Source organism: Lotus japonicus, chromosome 3 (assembly GCF_012489685.1).
Source record: "Lotus japonicus ecotype B-129 chromosome 3, LjGifu_v1.2".
NCBI lineage: Eukaryota > Viridiplantae > Streptophyta > Magnoliopsida > Fabales > Fabaceae > Lotus > Lotus japonicus.
The window spans coordinates 44,793,609-44,816,561 of NC_080043.1; the positions used below are offsets into that span (position 1 = coordinate 44,793,609).

Below are 22,953 nucleotides of genomic sequence, written 5' to 3' on the forward strand. Positions count from 1 at the left end.
GTTATTTTTATATATTTTTTTAGGATATATTTCCAAAAAAACATGCCTCATTAGATAACATAACTCATATATACACAAAGGAGTCAAGTGTGTCATCTGAAGGCATTGACCATAAGTAGATATGATACATACCAAGAACAAAAGTGAGATATATCAAACTATGAATCCTAACCCAAAACTCACACTCCATGTGATCTCCACACAAGGCAGATCACACAAAAGCGTGGGGAACTACCCTGTCCCAAAACCCTGAATGCACATACGTACACCGGTCAAGCTGGCTTAATACAACAAAACACCCTACCCTCAAATACCTTTCACATAACTCAAGTAGCAGGTGCATCCGTAGTAGACGAAGCATCCTCCATAGGGCGACGAACTGTATCATGCCTAGTGGCTCCCACACGAGCCTCCATGTACTGGTCAAGGAACTTATATGCATCATATTGTAAGTAAATCTATGTCCACACAATAGATTTTTACCCAATTGGACCTAGAAAACACATGCTTGTTTGTGCCAAATTCTAGGGTTTGGGATTCTCATCAGCAACACCAACATTGGGATAATGTACAATGCAGGAAGACATCCCTTTCTCCTCTTCCCTTTTCAATCACCCACACACACATTCAAAGAGAAGGAGGAGAAGTTGTTGCACATAGCAAAAGTGGAGGAGGAAAGCGAGGAACAAATTCGAGAAGTAGAGACATGGAAACGAATTCACAATGGAGGTACGACCTAGAGCGATGGTTGTGGTGGTTTGGTGGGGCGGAGGCTGATTCAGGGTGGAGAGATGGGAGGAGATGGTATGAATTTTTTTGAAGATGATGCAAGATCTTCTCTGTATTTACAAAGATGGTAACAATTTTTTAAAACTAAAAATGCAACAAACTAAAACTGAATTTATGAAATTAAAAACTAATTTGGACATGAATTTTGGTATACATTCTCATACTATCCCATTTTGACATTTTTTCCGCATTTATGATTGTGTAATGTATAATTATATTCCGCACTTATATTTGCGGTGTATAATTAGTTCCCATAGATATAAGTGCATCAATTTGGATGGTGAAAAAATGTGAGTTTGGTAGCAAAATCAATGGCAACTAGTTTTGGTTTTTTCTTTTAAATTTTAAACATAAAACTAAAATATGTCTTTTGTAAAATAAAATAAAATAAAATTGGGGGTAAAAAATATAATAGAAAAATCATCTTCAAAAGAAACAGAGGTGCTGCTTGTTTATGTTTGCATTGCTCAAATTCTTTTGAGGAGAATAAGAGATCAAACCAAGCGGTGATGAAGAGATTGCTACTGCTGCTAAAACCCTTCAGCGTTTCGGCACCACCTCCCCACACTCACCCTCAGGTAACGCTTCTTCTCGATATTGGTTCTGTCTGCACCCGCCATTTTCCCATTTTGTTTCATCGTCTCTTCCACATGCTTGGTGGTGGTTATCTCCACTAGTTTGTTGTTTTATTCAACCTTGTAGGAATCCATAGTTCATGAGTTTGTCTGTCACTTTCCCATGTCTATATGCACGCAACATGCTTGATAAAATGTCAATGTTGCACGGGGGGTGAGGCTATGCTTGAGTGAGTCAAATGGCCAAGTGGGAAATCATAGAATCAAACAAATTTCTATTTTTGTATCTGTCCAGCTAAATTGCCATAGAAAAGCCTTGGTTGAATTGAATGGTGAATGCTGAACGCTCTTATTAATACTCTCTCTGTTCCAAAACGATTGTTGTTTTAGCTTTTCACCTATTTTCCAAATTGGTTGTTGTTTTAGAAATTCAATACTATTTATCGCATCTTCTTTCATATATACCTCCATTTAATATTATATCTCTCACATGCCACCTACAATTTTCACAAATCACATTTCTCACTTATTACATAAGTAACATAACTAATAACTACTATTCTCTCTCTTAATTTAACTCAACTTAAATAACAGTATTTCGGTCAAATTATATAACAATTAATGAGCTCTTTTAAACTATGTGCATAACCTTAAACAACAACCATTTCGTAATGGATGAAGTATATGCTTTGTTTGTGCTGGTTTTTTGTAATTTCTTACAAATGAGCTAAAACCAAGAAAATAATTCTGTGTCATGAGAAGAGTTAATCTTCACTCCATCCAGGAAATCGATCCTTAATGAATTCTTACATAATAAGGGATGCTTCAGTTGTAAGGGTTTTGACTGGGTTCTAAGCATAACGTCTTTCTTGTGTGATTTAGATTCTTGGAATTTAAATTCTGTTGGAAAAATTGCAGATCTTACACTTCTTGGATAGTAGGCGTAAGGTGCACCATGATACCATAAACTTTTGTGAAGCAATTTTGAAGAAAAAGTCAGTTGAATGGAAAGCTGTGCCACGTAACAACTTGTCACAGCCAATCAATGAAGTGGACTTGGTTGTTACAGTTGGTGGTGATGGAACTCTTCTGCAGGCCAGCCATTTCATGGATGACAAAATTCCTGTTCTTGGAGTGAATTCTGACCCTACGCGGATTGACGAGGTCTGTACACATGTAGTTTTGGTTTTAATATTGAAACATTGCTTTCAGAGTTCAGTCATTTTACTTTATCATCTTTGGAATATGTGATTGTGACTGTCAGTTTTCTTTTCACAAAAAAACAACCTGACCAAGTAACCTGTTTTGGTCATATTTCAATTGCAATAGGTGGAACAGTTCAGCAGTGAGTTTGATGCTAGCAGAAGCACTGGCCATCTTTGTGCTGCAACTGCTGAAAACTTTGAACAGGCAAGATTAGCTCTTTTATACCTTTATAGGAAATATTAACAGTAATCATTATTCTTCTGAGATATGAGCTGAAGCTGTAGCAGCTTGCATGTTGTGGATCAAAAGCTTGAAATGTTTAAATTTAATGACACTGTTGTCATAATAATGAACTGCTAATTACTTCTGTTAAGCCCATTATTATTCTGAAACTTAACTTTTTTTTTTGGAAAAACCAAATTTATATATTAAAGGAGAGGTTGTGACTAAGCTCAATATTACAGAGTACCAGAAAAGAAAGATAGGATTGGCTTGAGGTTCAGAAGGTACCTTTCAAAGCTGTTTTAGACTTTTAGTATGGAATAAAGATAGGATTGGCTTGAGGTTCAGAAGGTACCTCTAACCCATGATGCAGTTTTCAATTTTGTTGCCAACCTTAAAAATTTGATACCAATCTTGTCTGTCAGTTGTTGAACTCTGATAGAATCCAGAAATTCTATGAATATTATTGATGATAAACCTAATCCCCAAATTGGGAACTAGGGTAGAGATACAAGAGAAAGGGATCCCAAACACCCTTTCTAACCCAAGAGAGAACCACTTCTCTCTCTAACCAATTCTCTAACAGACTACAAAGATACCAAAGATATTCCAATTCTCTCTAATCCTCTTATTTATAGGCAAGCTTCTAACTAACTAACTAACTAACTAACAAACTTCTAACCCCTCTTAACTACTAACTAACCGTGAGTTCCTATCAATACCCCCCCCTAAAATTCACCTTGTCCTCAAGGTGAGGAACAAAATGCAACCTACAGCAATAAACTGCTATGCTAATACAAAAGACACAATACAATGATAACAATGAACAACTAAGCCAAAGAGCCAAAGGTGACCAATTACAACTTCCACCTGGATCCCATAGCATGAAGCAAATAGCCTTAGTCATGTATGAAGGGTTGAACACCTTCCCTGAGCACCCAAAACAGATTCTGCCAGGAGTGATATGGCAAAAATTCCAGCCGATGCAAACTAGAAACAGCCAAGGTGCAACAACTTCAAAAGCAAACTCAGCTAAAAATGAGTTGGTAAGCATCTCCCCATATTCAGCCCACAAATGCTCAAAGAGACCAATACTTGAATCGACATTAAAAAGGAGTTGAATTAGCACTATAGCAACCTCTTCAAGAGCAAACTTAGACATGAAAGAATTGACAGGTATCCCAAAATTATCCAACCAAGTCTCAAGTAGTCCAATACTTGAATCAGCACTAAAAATCAACCCTCCTCCAAGTGTCCTAAGTTGGGACAGTGTTCAACTAGCACAAACAAAAACATGCTGATACCAAAATAGAAAATTGAACTTAGCTACTTGAGAATGGTCCCTTAACCTTTTAAGTAGCCAGCTAGTGCAATCTTCAACAGCTAGGCCCCCCAAACTGATATTACCCGAGCCATTTTCTTTCCCACTACCTTCAACTTGTAGATACTGTAGGACAGTAATGTGGCCATTATTCAACTTAATTGGGCTCATTAAATCTATACTGTTTTGGACTTTTGAAGCCTTCCCAGCCTCTTCTATCAATTGGGCTTGACCCACTCTTTCCCTGCTACTAGTTGTCCCTAACAAGGGTGCTAAGCCCGGGAATTCCACTACAACAGAACACCTATTGCTGCAAGGGACATGTGTCCATTCCACAACCTCAGAAAATTTATCTGCAAGGCGCAGGTTCTGGCTTCTCCTCTCCCCCAATTTTGGAACAATTTCGTCGAACCCTAAATCGATGGTTTGGGGCCAAACGGTGAATCCTTTCTCCTTTTCCCATCGAAGGTTCTGTTCTTGGATTTCTACCATTGACGGAATGAGGACGACCTTCCCCGTTCCTACTTCCTCCTGCTTCTCCGGCGTTGTGAGATTCAATAACACGGGTTCCTGCGATGACCCCTCTGTCTTTGTTGCCGCCTCTGATTCAAGATTGAATCTCTGAATTGCTGCAACTTCCAAATGCCTCTGAACCGCTTCTGTCACTCGGTGAACCTCTGCGACAACTTCCGTTTCTTCCCTTTCTTGTTCATTAACAATGGCTCTTTGAATAATCTCAGAAAGAGAACAAAGTTCATTCGTTCGTACCTTGATTCGGATTTCCTCCCTCAAACCCTTCAAGAAGATTCCTTTGACAAACTCTGGATCGATTTCTCTGAGAGCTCCCACATACTTTTCGAATTCCACCGCATAATCCTTTACTATTCCCATCTGTTTCAGAGAAAAGAGCAATTCAAATGGACCAGATGTTTTATTGATGATAAACCCTAATTCCCAAACTGAGAATCAGGGCAGAGTACAAAAGAAAGAGTCCACACTCAATCTCAAGAGAGTCCACACCCTCTTCCTAGGCCCCAAAACCCAAAGTGAACTAAAAGATACCCCTAACTCTCTAATGTCTGTTATTTATAGGCTACATGCCTCAATAACATTCTAACTAACTCACTAAGTATAACTAACTAACTAACTAACCCCTAACCTTGAGTTCCTATCAATACCCCCCTGAAAATTCACCTTGTCCTCAAGGTGAGGAACAAAAAGCAAACTAGAACAGTGAACAAGGATGCCTACTATGCAAAAGTGACAATAATCACAACTTCCACCTGGATCCCACTGCTCTTCTTCGTTGCCAACATCAGTAGTTAACTCCACAATTTCAGCTAAAACTTGAAAATCACCTGAGTCACTTTCCCACAGCCTTTGTAATTTCCCTTGAGAATCTGTGAAATAATTTGCCAATCTCTGCTGCCTCACGTGAATGAGAAAATTGGATTTTTACCCCACAGCTGAAAAGTTGGCCCAACAAGCCAAATTATCTCCACCAGTCTGTTGTATGGCTCAATTCCTTTCATCTGAGTTTTGGGCTTGGCCCATTGGCTTTGGAAACCCAAATTTTTCCCTCAGTACTCTGCATGTTACCCAATTCCATCCCTCTGCACGTTCTCCTTCCTTCACAGCTCGACCATCCAACGACGCCAAGTCAAAGCCGCCACCACCACCCCACAAATCTTGCGGTTTCGCCGGTGGTGGAAGTGGCTGCGCCACCCTCCAACAACTCCAGAGTGGACACAACCTTGCCCCACCTTCCTCCGTGACAACTCTCTCCCCTTCCTCTGTTGACTCTGAATCACCCTCTGTTTCAAGAATGGATTTCTGAGTCGACTGCACCACCGTTGAATCGGTCTCCGTCGCGGTTTCCAAATTCACCGGCGATACCTCCGCCGCTACTCGCTCTTCCCCCGCCGTCGTCTCCGATTCACCCTCTGTTTCAAGATTCAGTTTCTGAATAGCAGAGGTCGAGTCTTCCTCTTCTTCAGATGCTTGCCCAGCCACCGCTGCGACTTGCTCTTCTTCCGCTGCAGTCCCCGTCCCTCTCGGCGATGCCGCCGCTGCCGCTGTTCGCTCCGCTTCGATTGCAGCCTCCGATTCTCTCCTTTCTTGTTCAATAAAGATGGTTTCTTGAATAACCTCAGAGAGAGAATGAAATTCACAAGATTGTACCTCTATCCGGATTTCTTCCTTCAATCCCTTCAAGAAAGTGCCTATCACAAATTCTGGATCAATTTTTCTGGGAGCACCCATGTACCTCTCAAAATCTTTCACATAATCTTCCACTGTTTCATCTTGCTTCAGAGAAAGAAGCAACTCAAATGGATTCTGAATCTTTGAGGGCTGAAACCTCCTCACCACTGCAATCTTGAACCCTTCCCATGAAGAATTGGGATTACAACTGGTCCACCATTGAAACCAGGTAAGAGCCCTTCCTTCTAAGGCTTCCATGGTTGCTTGCATCTTGTCTTCCTCTCTCACCTTCTTCAACAGAAAATTGCGCTCCAAACAGTGTACCCAATCATACGCATCATCACCCCCAAAAATTGGAATTTCCCTCACCAATTCCTCTGAAATTCTCACCATGCTCCTTGATTCTTCCATAACGCAGCAAAGAAGTTGTGGTTCAGGCACCAGATCGGTGCTCTGATACCAATGATAGAATCCAGAAATTCTATGAATATTATTGATGATAAACCTAATCCCCAAATTGGGAACTAGGGTAGAGATACAAGAGAAAGGGATCCCAAACACCCTTTCTAACCCAAGAGAGAACCACTTCTCTCTCTAACCAATTCTCTAACAGACTACAAAGATACCAAAGATATTCCAATTCTCTCTAATCCTCTTATTTATAGGCAAGCTTCTAACTAACTAACTAACTAACTAACAAACTTCTAACCCCTCTTAACTACTAACTAACCGTGAGTTCCTATCAAACTCCAAGCCTGCTGCACAAGTGGCTATATCTTTTGAAGGGGAATCTATTCATAAACTTATAGTTCTCCAAATTTCTAAATTATGTCTTGTTTCCCCTAATGGAAATTCCCTTGTTGATATTTTTTTTAGGTGACTGGTTCAAATTTTGTACAGCTATTCAGCATCAGATGCTCATTTGTTGTGAAATAATCCATACCCTCATTACATATCTACAAATAAGGGATTTTCTCTTGACATATGAACCCTATGCAGAACATACTCCCACTTAAATGGCAATTTGATAGGTGAAACTGGGGCAAATAGTAGAAATATGGAATGGATAAAACTTGTGAGTTGTGACGTATATTAACTTGTAGGAAAATTGAGATTTCTCATAGTATTACTCTTTCATTGCTTTCTCACCTTATAATTATTAGAAAAGACAGACTTCTACATGGAGCCAGTTCTTTGTGTTTTCAAATTTGTTTCATTCTATGTTAATGAGAAAATTAAATCAATTCACCAACTATATACAGCCTCTTTTTAACATCAGGTGGAAGAAACTTTCCTATAATTTGCAGTGCTAGTGCTACAGTCAAAATATTCGAGCAGAGAAAATCCGTATGAACCTGATAGGGGCTTAGGGCCCAAAATGAGTTATACGGAGGGTCTACACCTGAACAAAAAGAGCGGAAGCTACAACTTACAAAGAAATGTTGAGTTGACTCTTTGCATTGAGAGAATGTATGAGGGAAAAGTTAGTTATAGGGGAATGGGTGTGTGTGTCAATATAGGGGTTGTGGAGCATGGAAGAAGGGTATCGATGGGAGTATTTCTGTTAGTATGAATGGAGTGCAATTGCTCTTTGTAGGAACGTAGCTCTCAGTAGTGGGTGACCTTATTGTATATTTCATCTTTTTAATAATATAGAGAACCATTTTCATTCCCTTTTAGCCTCTATTATGTTATTTCAATCTTACTGATAGGGTACTTGGGCTTAATCCTAATGAGGATCCAATCATAGGAGCATCAAGTGAGAGGCCCAGGATATGGAAGGTTTACACTAGGAAAAGAAGAGTAGGGTCAGGAGAGGGGAATGTGAGTTAGTTAGTGACGTGTCCCGGGATTTCAGGGATTTGGGGTATTTGAAAGAGGAAGAAGAGAGGGGATTCATTCTGGTTCTTAGAAAGGAATCTGTTAGGAGAGATTATCTCTCTGGTAGGAGTCATAGACTCTGGAAGGGTTACCATTTTGTAGAGCTCTTGAGCTCCCTATTCCCTATTTTGCATAAATATACTATTCTGAGTTACCTGATTCTATCACTTACCGTTTGATTAGTTTGCATCAAACTGGTCTGACCTGCTGCATTAACCCGAGGCAGAGATCAACGCGAAAAGGAGACGAGTAACGACCGATGCCCACTGAAGAAGATGGAGGCCAAGGTAGCAGATCTGGAAAGTGTAAGTAGCTAATGTACATTCTATGCTCGATGCAATACAGACTAAGGGAGATAAAAATCTAGAGAAACTGATTGCAATGCTAACCAGGAGTTTGAAATTTAGCCGTTCTGATCGAGAAAGGGAAGCTGAAGGGAGCAGTGGTAACAAGGACTCAAGTGGTAAAGAGAAGGAGAAGTCAGATGGTCCATCTTTTGCTTCAGGATAGGTGAAGTTGCATGGGAACCATTTGGAGGAGTTCCAGTTAAGAAGGTGGAGTTACCTTTGTTCAATGGAGGGGGCCCAATTGGCTGGATTGCGAGAGTCGGGGTTTACTTCCATGTTATGCAAACAAGCCCCAAGGTTGGGGTAAATTTGGCTAACCTATGTATGGAAGGACCTATGATACATTTTTACAATTCTCTTCTTACTCATGATTTTGAACTGACTTGGGAGAGGCTGACACGTGACTTGTAGGTTGGGGAGTGGGTATTTCTGAGATTATGCCCTGAAAGGCAGAATTCAGTAGCTTCAAGGATTGATCCCAAGTTATCAGCTCAATTTTTTGGAACTCTCCAAGTGCTGGAGCGTATCAGATCAGTAGCCTACAAGCTGCAACTGCCTGACACTCCCCAAATACATCCTATCATTCACGTGGCCTTATTAAGTAAGGCAATAGGTGATTACCAAATGGAGCATGATTTACCCCCCCTGGATTGGCTGGAACCTAATGCTGTTTTAGCAACTAGATCAATTACAAGGCGTGGGAAGGATATGACCCAATTTTTAATTCCGTGGAAGGTAAAGTCGGTTGATATGGGGAAAGATGAGCTCACCCTTAGAAGTCAATTCCCTGATCTTAGCCTTGAGGACAAGGCTATAATTGAAGAAGAGTGCAATGACAGGGCACAAAATTAGTTATGGGTCCAAAAAGAACAGGCTCAGCAATTGTCACATGGGCCCAAGATATCGAGGGTCTACACCCAACGAAAAAGTGAGGAAGTTACAAAGGAATGTTGAGTTGGCAGTGAGAGAATATACAATGGAAAATTTAGTTACCAGGTAATGACTGTGTCCATATAGGGCCAGGGGAGCATGGAAGAAGGGTATTGAAGGTAATCTTTCAGTTAGTGTGAATGTAGAGAGTAATAGCTCTCTTTAGGAACTTAGCTCTGGGCAGTGGGTTACCCTACTATAATTTTCACCTTTTCAATAATATACAAAACCATTTTCACTCCATTTTAGCCTCTATTCTGTTATTTCAATCTTACTGTTGGATTAGTTTGCATCAGAACATTTTCTTTTGGTCATCTCCATAATTGCATCCTTTTTATGATCCTTGAACAACTGTAAACGCGATCTTTGTGGCTAGCTAGCTGCTTTCAGTAATAATCATTCTTCCATCTATTTTTCAAAATATTTTCAGGTCTTAGATGGTATACTTGAAGATCAAATTGTTCCTTCCAAGTTGACAAGGATAAAGATATCTGTTAATGCAGGAGACTTGTCAACTTATGCTCTAAATGATATCTTAGTTGCACATCCATGTCCTGCTGCACTTTCTAGGTTCTCCTTCAGGTAAATGCTAGCTTCCCATCAGATATGAAAACTCTTTGATTCATCTATTTTCTTCCTTATTTTCATCTCAAAGTATTAATTCTGTCTCCCACAACTCAAACTTGATAAAGAAGATGAAAAGAGAAAATAATGAAAATCTAAAAGAAGCCAACTAAGCATGTATGTTTGCAGAATCATGAAGGATGGTCAGCCAGGTTCACGACTAGTTAACTGCAGATCAAGTGGTCTAAGAGTTTCAACAGCTGCTGGTTCAACAGCTGCAATGCTTTCAGCTGGTGGATTTCCAATGCCCATTTTATCTCAGGATCTCCAGTACATGGTAAGGGAGCCTATTTCACCGGGGGCAGTGTCAGACTCTATGCATGGACTGATCAAAGATGACGACACACTGAACACTAATTGGTCTTGTGGAAAAGGTGTGATATATATTGATGGTTCTCATATCAACTATACTGTCGAAGATGGGGATATCATTGAGATATCTTCCAAAGCTCCGAGTCTGAAAGTTTTCTTGCCCGATCACTTGTTATGATCAGAAAACATGTGAATTAAAGTGAATGCGGCACCATATGATTTTGAAGAGGATTAACAAAATTTATTGGAGGATCTGGGTGTGCAATGAAAAAAGTTAGGCCACATGAGCTCAGATAACTTTAAGCTTGCAATGCCCCACACCTTCTTAAGGATTGAGCTACAAATACAATTCAGAGTCTCATACATTAATATCCAGATTCCAAGTCCTGAAGATGAAGCAGAATTTACTTTGAAACTTACGAGGATAAAGTTTCTCATAAGCTTCAACTGGAGTAGTTTCTTAATGGGCAGTCTTGCAGTTCATCATCTCCAGGGCTTTTTGCTGATAATATTTCATTAATTCTTATAATCCTTTGGTAGGACAGTTTGTTGGTCTCCCTGGAGGGATCAAGAGTTTATGTTAGACCCCTTGTCCTTAATGTTAAAAACTAGCCATCTTGAACTTGTTTACTGTATTTTGGTACTAATAGCTGTAAAGAATGCCTTTGCAATTCATATGCATGGCCAAAGGGAACTCTTTTGTAACACGAAGATTAACATTTTTGGACTGATACAGACCAGGATCATGTTGAAATTATGTTTCTCTTTATGTGTACTAAATAGGTTGATCATCTGAATATTTATGAAAAGAGAGATAGACACAATGGTTCACTTGATATAGTCACTTGACAATGAGATGATTATAATCCCTTTGGTAATACAGTTAACTCTAAGAATGATCATCATGATGTCCTCTTAAGTTTCACATAAAATCTTATACCTCATTAATGAAATGACTGGTCAGTCAAGTTATTCATTCATTCGTGTTACAAGCACATCACACTTGTGATAAAAGTCATAATACAATGTATAAGGGCTTATTCATTCATTCGTGTTCCCAACAGATTTTTATGCGTTGATTTTTTTTTCCGAATTTAATTATTGGCATACTGGTTACATTGATTGGACTATTCCAATGACAAAATGGATGTTGAAATAAAAGAGAGAAAACTAACGGGGAGACTGGTATGTAGGCCATTGTCTGTAATGAGCCTACCCGGCCTTGATATGGACCTATGCTTGAGCCTAAATTTTTAGGGCTAGTTTAAACTTGATATACATCTTTGCCCAGGTGAGATCTCTGGTAGGGTTTCCTTATCTCTTGGGTCTGTCCTAAGGAGATTGTTCCCGTCCTGGTAAGCAGGCTTGTTTCCTCCCTGGCAAGCAGGTCCCTTCCTACCTCCTTTCTACAAGCGGTAGTCCCGTGTCCTGTTCTTCACTATCGTCGACTAGTCCAGAGTGCACCGAGTGCCAAACAATGGATGACCCTGACAACATGATCCTGAACCAAGCGATGCATACTGATGAAGGGGCTCCTCACACACCTTCCTCGAGTCAGCACTCTCGTGAACCCTCTCAAGAGAGGGAAGAAACACATGTACATAGCAGAGAACCTATTGATTCTGAGCCAAGTGGCTCGAAGCCCGCTACAAGCCCTAGAATAGATGGATCTACCATAGACCTGCAAGAAGATGAGCATAGTAGTGAGGATCTGGCCAAGAGGGCCGTAGCAGGGAGAGTCATTACTGATAAAACCCTAAATAAAAATGTTATCAAGAGTATGATAGTTAAAGCGTGGGGATCGCCTGAGGGGCTCCAGATCTCAGACATGGGGATAAATACAATGCTCTTTACTTTCAGAACAGAGGAGCAAGCAAAGAAGATAATGGTGGATGGCCCTTGGCATATAATGGGTAGTTTGCTGAGCTTACAACATTGGGCCCCTCAAGTAACCATTTTTGAAGTCAACTTTGACCTAGTCCCCTTTTGGGTACAACTTCATGGCCTCCCCCTTGAGTTCATGACTACCGCCAACGTAGTGAAGGTAGCATCACAAATAGGTGAAATTCTTGGAGTGGAAAACCCAACGGTGGATGGTCAAATTCTCAGAACCTTTTTCAGGGTAAGGATCTGCTTGGATATTACCAAACCCCTCCCCACCGGTTTTTGGGTACCACGAAAGCTTCTACCTAAAGTCTGGGTTTTTATTCGTTATGAGAAGCTGCAAGGCTTCTGCTACAAATGTGGAATCATGGGCCATGAACAAAGGACTTGCCTTGCCCCCCGGGCAATGTCTGCTTTAAACCCCAAGCTACCCAGGTACTCACACTCCCTTGGAGTTGTAAGGCCCAAGTTTTTTAAACTTATGCCAAGTAAATAGAATTCTATTCACGATTAGGGTTGATGTATCGTGAAGGGAAACCTGAACTAGAGTTTACCAAATGAAATAAATTTATGAAGGAGAAGGTTCAGGAAAAGTCAAAGGATTGTACCAAAGTCAGTAAAAGTTATAGCACGATCGTTATACGCTTAAACCTAGGTCAGAAACCCTAGTATATAGCTAGTTTTCACTTATAGGCACGAGGGAAGTTAATTCCAAAAATCTTCAGAGAAATGTTAGAACTTCTCTTTTTCCATATATCACAATCGTTTCGAGGCGAAACTCTAGGATCTACGAACGTCCGATTCCAATCATCGGAAGTTTGCCGAAACTGAAACCCTGGTATTTCAAAACCCTAGAATCACCCGACTATGAGGAATTTTTCTATTCGGAACATCAAATGAAGATTCTACACGCGTACACCCATTTCTCTTGATGATTTCAATCTTTCTTCAGAAGGAAGTTTTCTATTCCGACATCCGATGCAAAAAGTAACTTATCGGGTAAAATAGTTTTACACCGACTTCGCATTAGTTACCAAAAATACAAGGAGACCTCATTTTAGTTTTGGAATTCTTTTGCCAAAACATATCTTAGAATTCATGGAGAATGAAGCCGGAAAAATCAGATTCGCGAAACTTTCATTTTACCGCGTTTTGCCAACCTCTATATATAGCCAAGAAAGGAAGAAAAACACAAAAATCTTACCCATTTCTTCCAAGGAGGCCGCGAGTTTGCTAAGGAGAGGAGGAGAAGAGATTTTCTTCATTACTTGCTTGATCGTCGATTAATCAGTCGCTACTTCAAGGTTTCGAGGTATAGTCGCTAATCCTTACCTCTGATCGCTTTTTCCATAACTTTTCTGTAGACTTTTATGAGCTGATAGTTTTGAGGTTTTTGCAAAACTATCCTGAATATTTCATTTTTGATTCTAAACATCTTCCCTACGTGCCCAAGATCACTTCTGTCGGATTAGTTTTTCCGTTATGTCGCCGAAATTCCGCCGGAATCAATTTTAGCCTCAAATACCCATTTTTGGAGTAAAGCTTCAACCTTTGGGCTGAAAACTATCGCCCTAGCTTAGTGCTAGTAGGATTAGTTGTCATAAACGCCGTTAGTGACGTCCCTGTCAAATTTTCTTTTTGGGATTTCAGTTTTGAAATTCTAAGTTAAAAATAGTGACCAAAATACCCCTGCGACAGTTTTTGATCCGATAATTTTTCCGAGTTTAGAATACCCTTAGTTACGGCTAATGAAAACATAGGAACCAAGTTTGATCGAAGAAAAATCGAACCCCACAATTACCAATAGTGGCCGAGCACTATGAGGGAGGAGGAGGAAAATTCCTTTTTCGAAAACTTGTCCTTTCGCGCTAGATTATCGTACCTCGGAGTATATACTACTTCATGTAACCTTAGTGAGTATTGATTACTGAGTTTCTGATAGTCTTTGATGGAATTCTGTGGTTTTACTCTAAAGGTTCTTTTGAAGAATTTCCTGAAGATCAAGGAGCTCATTGTGAAGGAACGTTTGAGGAGAACGTTGGAATAACTAAAGGTAAGGGCAACTTACCTTGCTAGTTAATGCTTTAGGTGTCGATGAATTCGACTTGATTTATTGTTTATGCACTTGTTTGTGTTTGACTGGTAAAATGTTTTCTGAGGCTTCGGCTGACAATGTAGATGATTCATCTACTGAATACTTTTGAGATTGAATTTCATGCTAAGTGCTAAGTGGGTAATTTAGGATGTGTGGTGCATGCTTTATATGCTAAGTGCTACGTGGTTATTGCGTAATATGTGGATATATGACATGCTGGTTGATTGGGCTGAGTTATTTATGCTTTTGTAAAGAAATCTGAGATTCTGTGTAGTGAGAATAGCGGGCAGGTCATGCCGATTTTATTTTGAGAGTTTGAGAAAGTTTGATAGGACGAATGAGATTCGGGCCTTGTTATGGTGTTTTTATGGATCGAGACATTCTCCGGAGTCAGTTGGGGATTAGGAGATCCCCAGAACTTATAAGATTTTGCGATAAGACTAAAAGGATATTATTTTGTAAAGAAAACTCATAAGACATTAAACAACCTCTAAATCTTCAAATAATGATATTAAACTCGAAAGGAAGCTTAGGATGCAAATCTTAGTTTTTGGAAAACGAGAAGTGTCGTCGGATCCAAGTGTTGAGAAAGTTGAGAAGTTTTGAGTATGTTGATACTCTTGTGCTGTTGGAGCAGCTGTATGTGTTGTTGGGCTATCCTGGGGATAAGTCCGGGAAATTGATAGTTTCCGAGTATGTTGATACTCTTGCTCGTTGAGCAGTTTTGACCATCGGATGGAGATGAGTCGGATGATTTGGAGATCATCATGAGTTACAGTTTATGCCTTCGGGTACAGTTTATGCCTTCGGGTACAGTTTATACCTTCGGGTAATTCGGACATCGACGGGGGATATGATCGACCGTGAGGTTAGGATCGACCTGTTGATTGTCGGGCATAGCGGAGGGAAAAGTCGACCCGCAGGGTTAGGACTGATCCGGCTATGTCAAGGTGGTAAGTGACACTCGAGGGTTATGGTCGACACAATGCCAGTGTTAGGACCGACTCGATCGTGCCCAGCCTACTCTTTCTGGAACCGTCGAGAGTGACGTTGCATTGACATATCATGCACTCTAATTGCATTCGCTGAGATTTGGATGAGTTGATGTTGATAAACATCGTTAAGTGTTTTGATGAGTAGATGTTGATAAATATCGTTAAGTGTTTTGATGAGTAGATATTGATAAATATCGTTACGTGCTTTGATGATTGAATTGTACTAGAGATTTGATAACATGCTATGTTTAAACCTTAGGGTAGACAATGCAGAACTTATATGTATATATACAACATATATATATATATACCCCTTATACTTTACCTGTTGTCTTGTATTCTCTATACTATATTCCGTAAGTTGACCTTTGCACGTGCTACCTGTGTTTGGGGGGCTATGTATGCCCTTTTTGTCAGGTCAGATGCCGTTGACGGATTGTTTCGTGGTGCTTCGTCGTACGGGGAAGACCCGGAGCGAAATGACTACTACTGAGCCTTCGAAGTGGACCCGGACGGAATGCATGACCAGATGAGGGTTGACGATGGAAGTTTAGGGATGGGTGTTTAGAGTCTACTAAGGTTGGGTGTTAGTGTCATAGCTCTGACTTATTCTTAGTTTTGAGGGCTTGTGTTGCTGACACTTGACCTATCATTTTGGAATTGTACATTTTGCCTACGGGCGTTACATTTTTCTACTTTCCGTCACTGGAGGTTACTCGTGATGAGGTCGCTACTTACAGCGGGGGGCTGTAATTATTATTGTACATTAGTTTTGTTATCTTTAGTTGTTGGGTTTCATTTCCTTTAGTCTCTAATATTATTATCGAAAAAAAAGTAATTCACATTTTCCGCTTTAAGTTTCTTTTTGGTTACTAAAGTGACGCCACCGAAATCGGGGTGTTACAGGAGTGACCCAGGCGAGATCTCTGGCTAGCATAGCTACTGGGGAATACACAAGCAACGATCGCAAGGCGAGCGAGAAAAGGGCCTAATAATGAGGAATCTCAGCAACAGAGCACTTCAGCAAGGACCTCCGTGGAACTGGAGTACTGGAAGATGAAATTAGGCCAAAGAACAACGAAGTTTGTCATGGAAATGAAGAATGCTACACCGGTTGAAAATTTCCAAAGTGGCCCACCCCGTAAGCAGGTACCACCTTCAACCATCAACATCGACCATAGTGTTAGCCCACTTAGAATAGAGGAACATGGAATGGACATACTACCTACAAGACCAGAGCCATCACATACCGAAGTAGCTACCACAGGTCAGGGAAGCACCACCCCTTCTGAGAGGTCCAGGAAAGGCAAAGGAGTCTCTAATGTATGGTATGAGTGCGAGATCACAAGGGTTGCCCTCGGCTCAACAACAATAGAGCCAAGCCTAGGACCAGAGCATCTAAAGGACTTGGGCCTAGCTAAAGAACATATTGGCTTGAATGATGAAGTGATTATCTTGGACTACCCCAGCCCTTTGAAGGATGGATCCAGTGAAGGTGCGAAAAACACTAGAAAGGGGGGGTTTGAATAGAGTTTTTGAATAAATGGTATACTTTTTGAACCTTTTAAAAACTTAAGGATAAAAACAAAGTGCTGAAGGATAAGAACTAAAGCACACAAGTATTTTATCCTGGTTCACTTGAGATAAAAGCTCAAGCTAATCCAGTCCACCTGTGAAGGTGATTTCTTACTTCTTCTGATGAAGGCAATTCACTAAAATCAATGAGTGTTACAACTGCACTTTGCTACCTGCTAAGTGACTAACAATACACTGATTTTCTCACTAGTATCCTCTTAAGAAGCTGATCTACCGATCCTCTTAAGACTAGCTAAACACTGAATCGACCTTGATTCAGTCCTCTCAAGATCCGACCAACCTTGGTCTCTTAAGGAACTTTACAATGTGATGTAAAAGGTTTCGGGTTTACAATAAGTGCTTCTAAAAAGCTGATAGTAAACTCAGATGTTTAAGAACGGTGAAGAAATAATGCTAAGAGATTGGTTCGTAAATGTTGAATGATTTCAGCAAAGTTTCTTCGCTTCTTTCTTCTTCTTTCAGCCTTTATATATGTAACATCCTGATCTGACGACTGGCCTCACGGTAACAACACGAGTCTTTTCAGCGCGCTTTGTCCTCACTCGCACGCTTCCCGGGAAAACTTCCCAGGAGGTCACCCATCACGATATTGCTCCAAGGCAAGCACACTTAACCATGGAGTTCTTATCAGTTGGGCTCCCGAAAAGAAGTTGCAACTTATTGTCATGAGTAGTACCAATCAAATCACTTATGCCCTCCTCAACTGTATAGTCCATCCCTATACAGTCTCGGAATACCTCTTGTTCGGGTGTGAGATCGGTTCATTCATGTGCTCCTCCGCCTAGAAGCCTGCCAGGAGCCGCTCCTTGTCCGTGCCTCACTACACCGGCGATCACTCCCCGCCCTCGTCGGCCCCGGGTGTCACAGGCCCACCAGCTTCCGCTTGGTTTGTCCCCGAACCACACCGTACTGGGAGAGGTCGGCTCTGATACCACTTGTAACATCCTGATCTGACGACTGGCCTCACGGTAACAACACGAGTCTTTTCAGCGCGCTTTGTCCTCACTCGCACGCTTCCCGGGAAATCTTCCCAGGAGGTCACCCATCACGATATTGCTCCAAGGCAAGCACACTTAACCATGGAGTTCTTATCAGTTGGACTCCCGAAAAGAAGTTGCAACTTATTGTCATGAGTAGTACCAATCAAATCACTTATGCCCTCCTCAACTGTATAGTCCATCCCTATACAGTCTCGGAATACCTCTTGTTCGGGTGTGAGATCGGTTCATTCATGTGCCCCTCCGCCTAGAAGCCTGCCAGGAGCCGCTCCTTGTCCGTGCCTCACTGCACCGGCGATCACTCCCCGCCCTCGTCGGCCCCGGGTGTCACAGGCCCACCAGCTTCCGCTTGGTTTGCCCCCGAACCACACCGTATTGGGAGAGGTCGGCTCTGATACCACTTGTAACATCCTGATCTGACGACTGGCCTCACGGTAACAACACGAGTCTTTTCAGCGCGCTTTGTCCTCACTCGCACGCTTCCCGGGAAAACTTCCCAGGAGGTCACCCATCACAATATTGCTCCAAGGCAAGCACACTTAACCATGGAGTTCTTATCAGTTGGACTCCTGAAAAGAAGTTGCAACTTATTGTCATAAGTAGTACCAATCAAATCACTTATGCCCTCCTCAACTGTATAGTCCATCCCTATACAGTCTCGGAATACCTCTTGTTCGGGTGTGAGATCGGTTTATTCATGTGCCCCTCCACCTAGAAGCCTGCCAGGAGCCGCTCCTTGTCCGTGCCTCACTGCACCGGCGATCACTCCCCGCCCTCGTCGGCCCCGGGTGTCACAGGCCCACCAGCTTCCGCTTGGTTCGTCCCCGAACCACACCGTACTGGGAGAGGTCGGCTCTGATACCACTTGTAACATCCTGATCTGACGACTGGCCTCACGGTAACAACACGAGTCTTTTCAGCGCGCTTTGTCCTCACTCGCACGCTTCCCGGGAAAACTTCCCAGGAGGTCACCCATCACGATATTGCTCCAAGGCAAGCACACTTAACCATGGAGTTCTTATCAGTTGGGCTCCCGAAAAGAAGTTGCAACTTATTGTCATAAGTAGTACCAATCAAATCACTTATGCCCTCCTCAACTGTATAGTCCATCCTTATACAGTCTCGGAATACCTCTTGTTCGGGTGTGAGATCGGTTTATTCATGTGCCCCTCCACCTAGAAGCCTGCCAGGAGCCGCTCCTTGTCCGTGCCTCACTGCACCGGCGATCACTCCCCGCCCTCGTCGGCCCCGGGTGTCACAGGCCCACCAGCTTCCGCTTGGTTCGTCCCCGAACCACACCGTACTGGGAGAGGTCGGCTCTGATACCACTTGTAACATCCTGATCTGACGACTGGCCTCACGGTAACAACACGAGTCTTTTCAGCGCGCTTTGTCCTCACTCGCACGCTTCCCGGGAAAACTTCCCAGGAGGTCACCCATCACGATATTGCTCCAAGGCAAGCACACTTAACCATGGAGTTCTTATCAGTTGGGCTCCCGAAAAGAAGTTGCAACTTATTGTCATGAGTAGTACCAATCAAATCACTTATGCCCTCCTCAACTGTATAGTCCATCCCTATACAGTCTCGAAATACCTCTTGTTCGGGTGTGAGATCGGTTTATTCATGTGCCCCTCCGCCTAGAAGCTTGCCAGGAGCCGCTCCTTGTCCGTGCCTCACTGCACCGGCGATCACTCCCCGCCCTCGTCGGCCCCGGGCGTCACAATATACTCCAAGACTTGTGATGTAGCCGTTGCTAGGGTTTTGTCCGTTGGAGTGGCAATACTGTAATATCAGACTGCTAGGCTGCACGAGGTAGGTGGCGGACAGACTGAGACTTGTACGACCTGTACTGTGACAGTGACCTGTCCTTTCACCCGCTGACTTGAGATCAGGAGAACTTCATATGAACGTTGGTGAAGCTTCTGATCATTGTCAGACTGAAGCTTGGATTCTTCTGACCTTGCAACTTCTGCTTCTGAACAAGTTCCTCAGAACTTCTGGTTGTCAGAGCTAGAATAGCTTGGGTCTTCAGAACCAACTTCTTGCAAGTCTTAAGAACTTGAGTCTTCTGCTTCTGGACCGTTCCACTGGAACATCTGGTCTTCAGAACTTCTGACTCGGGTTTTTCAGAACTTCTTGAGAGCTTCCATCTTCAGAGCTTCAGAAGTATTTGCCACTGTTCAGAACGAACATGGTAGGTTAAAGAGCTCTCTTTTTAGTAACCCTTGGTTCTTCTTCTTCTGAACGAATAGGCTTGGGTCAGATTCAGAACCTGTTTGTCACATCTTAAGAAGACAAACGTTAGGGTACCACAATTGTTCATCATCACAAACCTTAAATGTAATCATCAAAACATAGAGATGCAACCACTGATCAAACCTTGATCTTACATCCAGCCACTTTGGAGCTGACATAAACCCAGAAGAGATGGAACGAGCAAAAACAAAGATTAATCAGTGCAACAATGGGATGGACCAGGACGTAGATGATACAGAACATGTAAAAAACGACAGCCTTGAGATTGTAGCAACCAAGGGTGCCAGCACACAACCTGACTGCCTAAGCCCAAAGGCCACAAGCAGCACTCAGTACTTTGTTGAGTTTCCAAATGAAGATGAGGATGGTGATGACCCCTCAGCCCCTACCCTACGCGATAAGGAGGTTAATTCGCTGGCAGTAGGCTTTGCCAGGGCCCCTAGCTTCAAGAGAGACCGAGAGGAGATTGAGGCTGAACTTACAAATCCCACAAAGTATGCTCGTGTGTTAATTGTGGATGGGGAAATCTTTACTAAGATGTCTGAGAAGAATGACCAACTTGCAACTATGGCTGAGGAGGCGGGCCTTGCCTTGTCCCCCCTCTCCCATGAGTATACTCAATTGGAATTGTCGTGGTTTGGCGGCCACCGCGACAATTCCCGAGCTAAAGGACCTATGTAGAAGGGTCACACCAGCCATCATTTTTCTAATGGAGACCAAAGCTCCATTGGAAAGGATTGAAAACTACAAAACTGCTATAGGCTACACTAATTGGTTCAGCGTCCCTACTGAAGGAACTTCAGGGGGTCTAGCCCTGTACTGGAACAACTCTGTTAATATTGAAATCCTAGACGATTGCATCAACTACATTCACGTGGCCATCACAGCCAAGGAAAGCCTCTTCACCTGGGAATGCACCTTCTTATATGCAAATCCAATTTTTAGCCAGTGTAGATTACTGTGGCCTCGCATTGCTGCCTTGAAGGATAGACCATGGTGCTGTTTGGGGGATTACAATGAGGTCCTAGCTCAACATGAGAAAGACGGTCTTCACCCACAAAACCACAACCAATTGGAAGCTATTTGGGAGTTTATGGAAGAAACAAATCTGATGGACATGGAACTTAAAGGGTGTAAATATACATGGTTCAACAACCCACGACAAGGGGTGGTCACTAGAGAAAGATGTAAGATCAAGTTTTGATCTAGTAGTACAACTCTATGTTTTGATGATTACAAGTTAACGTTTTAGTATGAACAATTATGGTACTCTAACGTGTTTTCTGAGTGTGCTCTTAACAAGCTCTAACCTTAACATAATCTCACACAAATCAGAAGCACTTTGCTTAAAGAGTTACCTACCAACACTTTCGCAATATCTATGTTCAATATGAACAGTAGAAAGGCTTCAGAAGTTCTGAAGTTAATCAAGCTCTGATGTGGACTCAAATCACTTGAAGTTCTGAAGATCCAGACGTTCTGATAACCCATACACTCTGAAGGTTCAGAAGCTCTGATGGTTTAGAAGACTCTGAAGATCCAGAAGCTGAAAAGTGAAGACTCTGAAGTCCAGAAGCAAACTGGCTCTGAAGACCAAGTACTTCTCCTCTGAGTTCAGAATCAGAAGGTACAACGGTCAGAGGATCCATGCTTCCCTCTGACTCTGATCAACAAGCTTCACAAGTTCCAACACGAAGCATTCCTCTGATCAGAAGTCTACAAGGTTAAAGGTCAAGTCACTTTCCAAAGTACAAAAGCAAATGTACTATCCTGACGACCTAACCTAACATTCTCAGCCATAGCAGAAGCTGGAAATCCCAGATCTGCCCTCCAACGGTAGCATTCCCATGCAATGTTCAAACCCTAATCCTTGGAGTATATATAGAGGCTGAAGACTGAGAGATGCGGTTGGAAGAAACTCATACGCGCAAGCTATATTTAAATCTTCTAAGCATTCTTTCTTCATTGAATTCATTGTGTTTACTACAAGCTTTTCTTTGTAAACAATATTTCTTGAACAGTTTTTTAGGTTACCTTTAGGAGATCAAGGTTGATCGGATCCTAAAGAAGACTAAGAGAGTGATTCTTAGTGTGAGCTAAGTCAGTGTATTGTTAGTCACTTGTAGGTTTCAAGTGCAGTTGTAACAATTCTCTGATTAGTGGATTGCCTTCATTCTAAGAAGGAAGAAATCACCTTCACGGGTGGACTGGACTAGCTTGAGTGATTCATCAAGTGAACCAGGATAAAATCCTTGTGTGCTTTTCTCATCTCTTATCTTAAGCACTTTACTTGTGTCTCGAAAGATTTGTTAAAATCTTAAGGTGAAAGTTTTATTCTGAAAACGCTATTCAAACCCCCCTTTCTACCGTTTTTCATACCTTCAAAAGATTGGACCGTGTAATGGTCAATTGGCCTTGGAGAAACCAGTACCCTCATGCCATTGCTACTGCACTCCCTTGTGCCTCCTCTGATCACTCTGCCATCTACTTTCAATGTGCGCCCAAAGCCTCTAGTGGAAGATCCTTTAAATATGAGGCCTTTTGGGAGGAAGATGAGGAATGTGGAAAAGTCATACAAGCAAGTTGGGACTCAACACCCTTGCAAGATCACCCTTGGAACACAATGACAAAGAAGGCCAAGGATTGCTCATGGTCTCTACAATGGTGGCATAAGAACAAGTTCAAACGGGCTGATCATGAGATATAAGAATTAAAAAC

At 42.0% G+C, this 22,953-nt stretch overlaps 1 protein-coding gene across 1 annotated transcript; it reads left to right on the forward strand.

The window, feature by feature from the left end:
- Positions 1–1,213: 1,213 nt before the first annotated feature.
- Positions 1,214–11,166, forward strand: LOC130743015 (NADH kinase-like). The gene is made up of 5 exons (XM_057595123.1): positions 1,214–1,367; positions 2,283–2,528; positions 2,694–2,774; positions 9,904–10,055; positions 10,227–11,166. The coding sequence occupies exons 1-5, from the start codon at positions 1,299–1,301 to the stop codon at positions 10,585–10,587; spliced, it is 909 nt and encodes a 302-aa protein (XP_057451106.1). The 5' UTR covers positions 1,214–1,298; the 3' UTR covers positions 10,588–11,166.
- The last annotated feature ends 11,787 nt before the right edge of the window (positions 11,167–22,953 follow it).